The sequence below is a fragment of the Bos indicus x Bos taurus genome, chromosome 8 (assembly GCF_003369695.1).
Source record: "Bos indicus x Bos taurus breed Angus x Brahman F1 hybrid chromosome 8, Bos_hybrid_MaternalHap_v2.0, whole genome shotgun sequence".
Lineage (NCBI taxonomy): Eukaryota > Metazoa > Chordata > Mammalia > Artiodactyla > Bovidae > Bos > Bos indicus x Bos taurus.
In genome coordinates, this window is record NC_040083.1 from 84183090 (window position 1) to 84195505 (window position 12416).

A 12416-nucleotide genomic window follows, 5' to 3' on the forward strand; every position below is an offset into this window, starting at 1 on the left:
GACCATTAAATTGAATACTTTAAGTGGGTAAATTGTATGGTATGTAAATTATATCACAATAAAACTTTTAGAGAAAAAGGAAAGAGCGGAGAAATCAGAATATTGAGCAAAGATATAGGAACGTGACAGATCTAAACAAATATCTGTATAAAATAGTACTGTAAGTTGTGATTTTTTTTTTAATTAAAAAAAAAAAAAAAGAACATGAGAAATGGAATACCTGGCAAAAACGCATATAAGTTGGGAACAAAAATGGAATTAAAGTAACCCAATTCCTTATGTTTGTGTGTCAGGGAGTGATGTGGGAGTAGGAGTTAAATTATTAATTTTAGTCTTTAAATATGCATGGTCGAATTGGACAAGTAACCAGAAAAATGTAATATCAGAATGTCTAACTTCTAAACCAACAGGAAAAAAGGAATATTAAAACTAACAAACAAAAGTGAACAGAAGTCAGCAAAATATGGGCCAAGGGCCAAATCCAGCCCACCACCTGTTTTTATAAATAAAGTTTTACTGGAGCACAGCCATGCTCCCTTATATTTGTCTCTGGCTGCTTCTGAGCTATAATGGCAGTGCTGAGTAGATACAACAGAGACCAGATGGCCTACAAAGCCTAAAGCATTTACTGTCTGGCTCTTTATAGAAAAAGTTTGCTGACACCTACAATGGAATACTAAACAACAGTCAGAAAGCAAGAATTACTCTCAGCTGCAGCTTCCTGAGCTTTGAAATAAATACAATATTCTCTCCTCTCTCATTTCATCAGAGGCACAAAGCTCAATTAGATAAACCATATTTGTGAAAGAACTTTTTAATCATCTGTGGCCTAGGAATGTTCTCAACCTGTTCTCCAGCTTCAGCTTCACATACACCCTCTTCAGATTCCAACTAACAGAACCTAAATCCCTAAAACAACAACAAAAAGATAGACCCTTATATTCCAACACAGAGAGATGTCAAGACACGTTAGTTTAAAGGCAAGCCAGTGACACATTAACGTGAATAACTCCTCAAATAGGATGAGTTAGTGAGTTAGTGCTTGTATATGTGTTACTGTGAAGTTCTGAAAAGATAACAGTGGATATATATTTCTTGGGCAGAAATAACATTTTATGAATTATACTCACTACTTTAATCCTTTTCATTAAATTATTTGTTTGAGATAATCCTGGGTTCCGAATACACTTTACCCAGTCTCCCTCAATGGTGACATCTTACAAAACCATACAGTACAATATCACAGCCAGGATAGTGACATTAATACGCTCCATGATTTTATTCCAGTCTGCCCTGGACCCCTTGGTACAGCTGTCCCAGTCCTGACAATGTGTCTGTGGTTCTCTCTTGTTAAGAGTCCTCGCTCCTGTCTCCAGCCGGGGCTGAGTGTACCCTCCTCTGTGGCTGTGTTGTGTATGTGGACGAATCTCATCACACACGTAGGTTCATGCATCATCTGCCACCACAGTTAAAATACAGAGCAGCTGCATCATCACAAGATTCCACTTGTTGACCTTTTATAACCACAGCCCCTTCCTTCCATCTCCTCCTCATCCCACAGCAACCATTCATTCATCTTTGTCATTTCAAGAATGTCATATAAACAGAATCACTGTGTGTGATCTTTTGAGATTGGCTTTTGTCACTCAGCACATTTCTCTGGAGATTCACTCAGGCTGTTGTGTGTATCCACTTTGCTCAACAGTTCCAGCTTGTGTAACCTATAGTAGGTCACCTGCTGACAGGCACTTGAGTTGTGCCCGTTTCCAACAATTACAGTTACAACAATTACAAACCAGGCTGCTGCGAACACTTCTGTATAGGGTTTTGGGTGAGCCTAAGTCTTCCCTTCTCTGCAACAAATGCCCAGGAACACAGGTGCTGGGTCATAGGGCACGTGCATGATTAGCTCTGCAAATCTAGGTTCTCGGCACCAGCATTCAGCATTGTCTCAGTGTGCTTAGTTTAGTCATTCTGAGAGTTGTGTAATGATCGCTTGAACCTCTTAGAAGATTCCATTTACATATGAAGCAAGAAATTGCAATAAAGTTAAAAAGTAATCCATCCTTATTACAATTTTGAAAAATACAGAAATGTGTAAAAAAGGAAGTAAACGTCTATGCTTCTTCTCTCAATAAAAGGAATACTGATATTTATTCCTAAATCAATATACCCAATTTGCAGACAATGTAGGGCAGTCCATCGCTTTATTCTGATAGAGGCTTCCTTTTGGATTTCTCCCCACCATGAGAACAATTCCACCCCCAGACACCTCAGTTAATTCCCTCTGGGCTCTTAGCTTTGGAGGGGACCTCCTCAAAAACTGAATGGCCACAGAGGAGGGTACACTCAGCCTTGGCCAGAGACAGGAATGAGGACTCTTAACAAGAAAGAACCACAGACACATTGTCAGGACCAGGACAGCTTAATCAAGGGCTCCAAGGCAGCCGCCGAGAGGAGGCAGAGGGCATGCTGTTTTATTCCCGTCTTTTCATCACTTCGCTCCCACTAGAACAGTGTTCCTTAACCATTTCAGCATCTAGCAAAACCTCTGACAGCCTAGTGAAACTTATGGATCCTTCTCAGAAAAACATTCTCAGGAGTGACAAACATAAAGATACCATGAGATATCTATAGCAACTACAGTGTGAAATCAAAAGGTCAGATTCCTCTTAATGGGAAGGTGGGGGTCCTGTTGACGCTACAGTGGTTGCTGCCACATTCTTAATGGAAGGAAACACTAAACTCAGAGATTATGAAAACAAACATGTAAGTTTTTTTCCTATCCAAGCTCATGGAGGCCCTGAATGCCCTGATTTCACAGAATCAGAAAGAATAGGATCAAGGCCTCTTCCCTAAGAGACTCTCCCAGGGTGCCGCTTGGCCTGAGGTAGAGGAAGGAAGGAAGCCAGCCACACACAACCACAGGCGGGGGTCTGGGCCCAGAATCCCCCCTGAGGGCTATAGGAGAGATGGTCGGCACGTGTCTGCTCTATGGCTGCTAAGGAGGAAGCAGAGACCCAGCAAAGGGAGGGTGGAGAGAGGACTGGGCTCAGGGTGGCCTGGAGCCAACTGAATAAAGGGAGCTCCTCCCTAGAAGCTAAAGTAACATGTCATCACTGACCCAGTCTATCTGGGGGAAACTTTAGCCACATTTTAAAAAATTTTTTTAATTGGAGAAAAATTGCTTTACAGTGTGGCACTGGTTTCTGCTGTACAACAATGCAAATCAGTCGTAATTATGTATCTCCCCTCTCTGGGGAGCCTCCCTGCCCTCCCCACATCCCACCCCTCTGAGCTGTCACAGAGCGCCAGGCTGGGCTCCCTGTATTATAAAGTAGCTTCCCACTAGCTATCTGTTTTACACATGGTAGTGTATATATGTAAACTGGCTCCAGGCCGCGCTGGGCCCTCCCCTCCCTGCTACCTTCTCAATTTGTTCCACGTTCCCCACCCCCCGCCCTGTCCACAGGCCCATTCTCTTTATTTGCGTCTTCATTCTTTTCCTGCAGATAGGTTCATCAGTACCATTTTTCTAGATTTCACATACTGCATTAACATATAATATTTGTTCTTCTCTTTCTGACTTACTTCACTCTGTATAACAGGCTGTAGGTTCATCCACCTCACTACAACTCAAATCTGTTCCTTTTCATTCAGCTCAGTTCAGTCGCTCAGTCATGTCCGACTCTTTGCTACCCTATGAATCACAGCACGCCAGGCCTCCCTGTCCATCACCAACTCCCGGAGTTCACCCAAACTCATGTCCATCGAGTCGGTGATGCCATCCAGCCATCTCATCCTCTGTTGTCCCCTTCTCCTCCTGCCCCCAATCCCTCCCAGCATCAGGGTCTTTTCCAATGAGTCAACTCTTCGCATGACGTGGCCAAAGTATTGGAGTTTCAGCCTCAGCATCAGTCCTTCCAATGAACACCCAGGACTGATCTCCTTCAGGATGGACTGGTTGGATCTCCTTGCAGTCCAAGGGACTCTCAAGAGTCTTCTCCAACACCACAGTTCAAAAGCATCAATTATTCGGCATTCAGCCTTCTTCACAGTCCAACTCTCACATCCATACATGACCACAGGAAAAACCATAGCCTTGACTAGACGAACCTTTGTTGGCAAAGTAATGTCTCTGCTTTTGAATATGCTATCTAGGTTGGTCATAACTTTCCTTCCAAGGAGTAAGCGTCTTTTAATTTCATGGCTGCAATCACCATCTGCAGTGATTTTTAAGTCCAAAAAAATAAAGTCTGACACTGTTTCCACTGTTTCCCCATCTATATGCCATGAAGTGATGGGACCAGATGCCATGATCTTCGTTTTCTGAATGTTGAGCTTTAAGCCAACATTTTCACTCTCCTCTTTCACTTTCATCAAGAGGCTCTTTAGTTCCTCTTCACTTTCTGCCATAAGGGTGGTGTCATCTGCCTATCTGAGGTTATTGATATTTCTCCTGGCAATCTTGATTCCAGCTTGTGCTTCTTCCAGCCCAGTGTTTCTCATGATGTACTCTGCATATAAGTTAAATAAGCAGGGTGACAATATACAGCCTTGACATACTCCTTTTCCTATTTGGAAACAGTCTGTTGTTCCATGTCCAGTTCTAACTGTTGCTTCCTGACCTGCATATAGGTTTCTCAAGAGGCAGGTCAGGTGGTCTGGTATTCCCATCTCTTTCAGAATTTTCCACAGTTTATTGTGATCCACACAGTCAAAGGCTTTGGCATAGTCAATAAAGCAGAAATAGATGTTTTTCTGGAGCTCTCTTGCTTTTCCCATGATCCAGCGGATGTTGGCAATTTGATCTCTGGTTCCTCTGCCTTTTCTAAAACCAGCTTGAACATCTGGGTTTAATCCATAATTATTCTGCTTTAACCATCAGGAGTTGGTACTGGGAAACACTTCTTATGAAAATTCTGAGTTAGTATTCTGAGTTAGTATTAAGAGCCTAAGGAGCACATAGTGTGTTTCTGGAAGAGTCTACCCACCTTTGTCAATGCAAAAGCCACTGTACCATCATCCTCAGTGGAAAGATCGAGCAGCCTCTGGTAAAATGCTTCATCATAAGGCCCATCTATTTGCAATGTTTTTCTGAAGAACAAAGCACAAAAAAACAGGATAGCAAAGCTGCCTGGAAATCATCTGTTAAACTCTTTGCAGTTTAAGAATCATACATCTGTTTTTAAAGAACATTAGTGGATTCATCTCTTCCTAATGCTAAACTGTTATGAAGCGTGAAAGTTTTAAACACAGCTTGCAAGACCAGAAACCAGGAGAGCCTGAATGTCTCCTGTTTATGACAAATGGTGTCGAGGTCAGAGATTCTAGTGAAGGGGTGATAGAGAGGAAGCCAGGCCAGGCGACAGCTGCAGCCCCCACCACATGCCACAGGTGCGGATCCTTGCAACCCACATCAAGACGGTCAGGAAATGGACAAGGAAGCGCCTGAAGGCCAAAGCCCAGCTGGGCTGAGTGAAAGCGGCTCACCGGCTGTGGAGCAGCACTGCCCCCTGCAGGCTCAGCTCCAACTCAGAACATGGAACTGACTAACAGGGTTGTCAGGACATACTCTCCTTTCTAGAAATGGGAAAGCGATCTCTGATCTGACAGGACCTTGGTCCTCCTTCACATGGCACTGAATCTCCAGGCTGGCCCTGCAGCTGGGGGCAGGGAGGGGGTAGATGGGGTGAGTCATCCTCCTGGGAGGCCTATGCAGTCCTCCCACTGGGTCAACCTGCTACCCTCATCCCCATCTTGCCCTCAGGGCTGCTCGGGGCCCCATACAGGCCCAGAAAGGGCAGGGGAGCACTGGGTCTATGCCTCACCTCTCCTCAGGAAACTCCTCCAGGTACCGCTCAACCCGCCGGTACAGAGGGTAGAGGCCTTCGATGTCCAGCAGGTCCAACATCTGCACCTGGAGGGTTTTGTACAGAAGACAGCCCTTCGGTAACCCTGAGCGCTCCGGGGTGTTTTTTCCTACCAAGAACATCAGGGGAAAACGAGAAGTTTACTGTCAAGGACTGAAGAAGGTGGCGGGCACAGGCCGCACCCTGCCTCACGGAGCTGCTGGGGCTGGACAAGTGCACGTTCCGGGTTAGACACAAAGGAGAGGCAGGCCCCACAGCTCACTGTGCGCATCCCCCTCCTCTCAACATCCTTCAGTCTCCATCACACCAGCCCAGTCTAGAGAGAGAACCCTCAGTCTACAGAAGACTAAGCACAAAATGTAAAAGGACCACAGTAACGTCCTCACATCTGCAAGACAGCATGTGCAGAGCCCAGGGAACAGCCTGTGTGAAGAGGTGTGACCACACTGAGCAGGGAGCCACCGGGGCGGGGACAGTGCAGAAATGAGGTCCATTCCACACTCAAGGGTTCTCAGGGGCCTTAAGGGCTGGGAGACAGAGTCCTAGCTCATGTATCCCATCCTTTGAGCAAACAGTCATGTCTGATGAATGAACAAACATCATTGAGTCCAAGCCACAAGGAGCACCTGTGGCCATGTCCAGTTCTGACACTCTGACCTCCCACTTCTGGCAAAACATGCTCAGTCATCCAAGACAGAGTGAAAATGCACAGGTCCAGCTAAAAGGGATTTGTTACAATTACAGGTTATTCATATAGTAGAGTATCTACTTTATGGTCAAAAAATAAGTTAAAAAAATAGCATGTAGAATACATTGTACATCCCATGGGTCAGACTTGTGTCTGTGTACGTATGCAGGGAAGGTCTGGAAGAAAAGTCCACAGGGGTCTCTGACCAGTGTCCACCTGTGTGTCCTTCCAAACAAGTTCTGTCTACTTACAAGCAGTTAAGTACCCAAACACGGGCATGAGTTTACAAAAATTGTCTGAAATGAGCAGGCATCACTTTTGCAACAAGAAAAATACCCGCAAAATTCATCTGTGCCATTGCATGGGGGACAAAAGAAGGGCGACTTGTGCCCAGGTAGCTGCATGGGAAAACCACCGCACCTAAAACCCATGCAGGAGCAAAGCTGCCGTCCCCCTGTGTCACACCCCACAGCATCCTCAGAGGCTCCAAGAGACTGCAGGGACTGGCAGCACAAAAACTGAATAATCTGAATCCTCCTAGTCAGCCCCTCAAAATAAGATCCTGGTCACGGCTCCACATGCTACATACTTGAGCATGTTGGCGAGCCTGCCAGCAGATGACAAAGGTGGCAAATGAGGAGCCGTGAACATTCATGGCAAAACCCAAAACAGTCACAAAGTCACCTTGAAGTTTGGGTGCCCACTAAGTCAAAGCCAGCCCATGGCAAGTCTGTAAGGAATGGGGCCTAGAGTAGGAGACACCCAGAGTCACAGGTCTCATACATCTGTGTTCATAACCTATCTGCAAACTGCCACCCACTGAGGCCACCCACCCACCCTAAAGGGCCTTGCACTGTGGGAGTCCAATATTCTGGGCCTCAGTTCTCTCCATCTAAAAGAAAGGCCAAGGAAAACCCACCTCCAGGGCTGCAATGAGATGGAACAATGTAGAGAAACCACAGAGGATGTCAGACATGTCGGACGACATTTAGGGAGAATCTTATAGCTCCAATGTATGCTGCAATTTATAAACCCAGACAGGAGATGAGAACGGTAATGTCCCCACCTGGGGCTGAGATGATAGGGAGGCCCAGCTTTGGGGAGCCCTGACGGGACCAAGGCTGCTCCCACAGAAGCTCCGTGAGGCCAGGCAGGACCCTTGCAGGCCATGCCACAAGCTCTGCTTCCCTTGCGCCCAGCCCGCCCACCAGGCCTACCTTGGCAGCGCAGGCTCCTGCTGAAAGGGCTGGCTTCACAGACGGGTGGGCCCCGCAGCCCAGGCCCCGACCTGAGGGCACCTGCCCGGCCCTTGTCCGAGCCACTCAGTAGCACCCGTGTGATGACACGCACCAGCTCCCGGATCACAGCCCTTGTGCAGTGGGGTCCACTGGCCAGGCCATTGGATGGGAAGAAGAATGGCTTCAGGTGGTGCGCGAGCTCACTCCAGTCAGCCATGGGGCTGCGGGCATCTTTGCAGCCATAAATCAGCTCACCATTCTTCAGGAAGGGAAAGAGACAGGGAAACATCAACTCCAACAGGTTGATAGAAAAACACCTCCGTCCCCACCCACTAGATAGGCAAAGGCACTTGACATTTTACACGTGCCCCCATTTAGGGTCTCTACCCACCCTCATGTACCACATTAACTGACCAAGTGGAAAATCCCACTGGAACATGAAAAAGAAGAAAAGTTCTCAAAAACCAAAGACCAGAAAGGCCCCAGACCTGAAATTCAAACCCTCAGACAGGAACACGTGGTATGCAGGCAACCTCAAACAAACTCAGCCCAAAGCACAAACTCCCAAAGATCCTAGCCTGTTACTGAAAAGACCCTAGCCTGTTACTGAAGAGGCCAAGTGACACTGTGCTACTGAGGGACACAGAGTATCAGTCTGGCCCTGAGCAGACAAACTGCTCAACCACTGTGGGCGTACATTGGCAGCCAGCATCCCAGAGCCTTCTGTCCTCTGTGAAAGACTAAGCCAGGCTCCAGCCAGGGTGGTTAAGGCCATCAGCATCACTAATACGGAAGTCTTCATTTTGGAGGCCAATCCTGCCTTTTAAAACAAAGTCCAGCAAAGAAACTCCTCATGGCACCAATGATCCCAGGGCTACAGAAAGGGATGCTCAGTAGGTGCAACCCCGTGACTTTTTACAGGGGTCTGCAATGTCCAGGAAAAAGCTTGATCAGCAGCCAATCCCAGGGGACAGACATTTTCTAGTCTGTGAGAGTGTGGTCAGCACCCTCCAGTAGGTCCCCAGTGGCCTTCATCCCTTGATACTCACACCCCGTAGTTCTCTCTCCAAACAGTGGAGGTTTAGTCTGTGTGACTGACAGAATACAAGTAAAGCCAACAGCATACCCCTGGCAAGATTAAGATGCTGTGGATTCCGTCCTAATGATTCTCTTCTCAGATCACAGCAGCCACACTGAGCTGCCATGGAGCTGTTGGGTCTCCTGCCTATGGCTGTGGAGGCACCATCCGAGCAGCAGAGCCTCTGGCCCCACAGCTGAGCCCTCAGATGAGATGCAGCCTTGAGAGGCCCTGAGCCAGAACCAGCTATGCTGCTCCTTCTGGCCACAGAAACCGAGAGGATCAGTGGCTGTTGTGCAGTAGATGATACCACGAGGACGATCCCAGCTCTGCCCCCAGGTTGCAAATGGGGGTCAATTCAGTCCACTAAGAAGCGTGGACGGGGATTCAGCAGCATGATGCCTCCCTAGGAGTCCCCTGTCAGCACCGTCAGAGGGCGCAGATGCGGGTGCCCAGAGAGATGGGAACACAGCTGAGGCCGCTGCTGACCAAAGGACCAGGAGAAACCAACAAGAGATGCTGCCCCTTGAGACGGGCCTTACAGAGGGAGGGTGGGTGTGCCAGGCAAAGGAAAAGGAGGAGCTTCTGGGAGGAAAGCAGGCCAAGACGAAGTATGGAGCCAAAACCACTCAACATGGGCTGTGGCCAGAAGGTAGGGCCAGGGCTCAGCCTGCCGTCCAGTGCAGGGGCAGCCTTGGCCCACCATGAAGCTCTCTCCTCCAGGCCCATGAGCAGCTGAGTGACCCTGGACAGTAGAAGGCCTTCTCTCCCCAGTGTCTGGAATCCAGGCAGACAGGCATCTTACATATACACATACAGTTGCTAAAAACCTCATGTGACACGTGCAGAGCACTGTCATCCCAGTCTCTGTGACAGTCCCACATGGCCCCCACCACATCTCACAGGTGTCCAGTATTAGGGTGGACAGAGCCACAGGCTTGGAGTCTGTGAACAACATTCAGACAGACAAGGAGAAGGCACCAACGGCAGAGAACATAGTGGCAGCATGGATCACGATCCAGGAGACCTCCCCACACCTGGAACTTCACGAGAGAGAGCTTGCCAGCACTTGCAAAATGTACTGCATTGCTCCTGGTGTTATTTTAAAAAGCCATTCCATGTCACTTATTTTAATCCATCTCTTTTGAAACTATTATCTCAATCTCTGGATTTTCCCCTTAGCTGAGTTCAACAGAAGCAGCAGATAGCCAGGGTTCTCAGTCCCAGGTCCCAGGTCAACTGATCCAGGGGCCAAGTCAGACTCACCACTCAGCTTATGCTGGCCTAATAGGCCAGCCTACGTGAGGGCAGTCAGAAAAGGGTCCACTTGAGACAAAATGCCAGCCTTACTATAGGTTCCAAATAAATCCCCAGAAGAGAGGGAACTTATCTTTGGCATTTAAATATAAAATTCCTAAAGTCTTTATAAGAGTTAAAAACAAAAACTGATTTTAAACTATGTCTCTTTTTCTTGATTTGGCAAGGCAGGAGACAAGGTAAAGCTGATTCAACTGACCAGGTTTCTGAACCATACGGGGAGAAGTGAGTCAAGAATAGGCTTCACGCCCACATTCCCCAAGCTCACTTCTGAGGGGCACCCAGTATGCAGAGCAGCACTGTCTGCTCTGAGGGGATTCTGAGGGGCATCCAGTATGCAGAGCAGCACTATCCACACGGAGCAGGATGCAGAGGGCACCAGGCCGTCCAGACCCAGCAGCCCTGCTACGCCACACAGATCCACCGCCTGTAAACCTGGAGCCTGTCACGAGCTCTTGCTTATATGCCACACCTAGTAAGAACATAACCAGGACTGGGAGCAGTCAGTGGTAAGCAGAAAAGGAGATGACAAGGGGGACCCCAGGGGACATATTTCCAATACAAACTCTTCCCCAGATCTGGGCCAGCCCTGCCCCCTCTTCCTGCACCCCTTCTCCCCACTCCTCTGCCCCTCAGCATCTCCTCCATGTATGCCTGACAGCAGGAGGTAGGGACCACAGGGCCTGAGCAAGTCCAGTCAGGGTGCCAGAAGCAGGTGGTCATGAGGAAGCAGAAGGTGCCAGTGCCAGATGGTGAGTATGCTGCATGCAGAACCCTTCCCCTACACAATCAGGATGCAGGACAATCAGAGCTGCAGGACTCTGAGAACTCACTAACTGACAAGGAGATCCCCTAACTGTAAGTTCCCTAAGTTAACCGGGAGGAAAGGCACAGGTGTGGCCACCCTTTAGGTTGCCCTGCCCCAGGTCCTACTCCCATCTCAACCACAGAGGACACCTGAGACGCGGTCAGGGCCATCTTTACCCAAGAACCAGAGTCAGGGTCTGTGCCTTGAGTCTGAGGCCACCCAGTGGGCAAGGAGTTACCATTACACACCCCAGGAGTCCCAGGATGGCACGCGCTCATGAAATAAGGCTTGGAAAAAAGACCCAAGGGATCATACTGAGGCAGCCTCTGTGCAGATGCCCTTGTCTGCGGGTCACAGAGCCCTGTTAGGGACCATAGCACCAGGGCTTCATCCAGCTCAGTTCAGACACCCACTGGACCCACCCAAAAGCCATAAAATAGAAGCAACTTTTACCTTAAAGATCTTTAAGTTGTTCTGTGCCTCCTGTAACAAGCTTTTCAAAGCAAAGTACATTCTCTGTTTATTTCTAAAAAGAGAAAGTATTATTGACAATTAGAGCAGACTTTGCATTTACCTGCCTGTGGCTCAGGGGACATGCCCAAGAGTTGCCACTTGAGATCTCCAAGCTTTGCAGATTAAGGAGCTGTATTCTCCCCAGCCCTCTTCAGAGAGGCACCCCCATTACCGCCCCTAATCCCTACCCTTCTCTCTGCCCCTTCCTCTGGCAACAACTCCCCAGCCACTGGTAATCTGCAGGAACCTATTGAGGCAATGCTGACCCCAGGCAAGAAACCTGAGCCCTGCCCAGGGCCCTGCTTTCTGCAGGCAAGTAGCCCCTACCTCACAGAATGCACCCTCCACCCCCCACTACAGAGAATGCCACACACCCCACCACCACCACCAAGGGAGGCAGCACTAGGGACAAAGGAGAAGTATTCTCTTACCCTGAGTAGAGATCGAGAGGGCAGTATTTACTTATCTGCTTCCACTTCCCAGTTGCTACCTGTTAAGAAATCACCACAGGGTGTCAGTGATGGGACTGGGGAGGCACACTGGGCTAACTCTAACACACAGAAGAGCTCGAGGGACTGTGAGATCACCAAGGCAGCTGAAGGGCCCAGGAGGGGACACCACCTCCAGGTGCAGGGAGCTGGCACAGGGAGCTTGACTCTGACTCCAAGAAACCTCGGCCCTCCTCTGAGAGCCTCACGTAGCTGCCAGCCCCTCCACATGAGCAGAGAAATGCAGCCAGCACCTTTATAAGATGTCATGGCTGAATTTTGGTAATCAGATGAACAAATCTTTACAATTATAATATCCAGGAAAGGTAGGTTGCACCCAACTAGCAATTTCATGTTGTCGGTGAGAAGACAAATTGGCACAACCTTTGAAAGGCAACTTGCTGGTTTCCATC

At 48.4% G+C, this 12416-nt stretch overlaps 1 protein-coding gene across 1 annotated transcript in view; it reads right to left on the reverse strand.

The window, feature by feature from the left end:
• IPPK (inositol-pentakisphosphate 2-kinase) overlaps positions 1 to 12416 on the reverse strand; it is a 59384-nt gene that overhangs the window by 22867 nt on the left and 24101 nt on the right. The window contains exons 7-11 of the mRNA XM_027550305.1: positions 11947 to 12005; positions 11456 to 11528; positions 7779 to 8058; positions 5832 to 5982; positions 4995 to 5097 (exon numbers count right to left, since the gene is read on the reverse strand). Of these exons, the coding sequence (XP_027406106.1) occupies positions 4995 to 5097; positions 5832 to 5982; positions 7779 to 8058; positions 11456 to 11528; positions 11947 to 12005 (666 nt within the window). The remainder of the gene's footprint in view (positions 1 to 4994; positions 5098 to 5831; positions 5983 to 7778; positions 8059 to 11455; positions 11529 to 11946; positions 12006 to 12416) is intronic.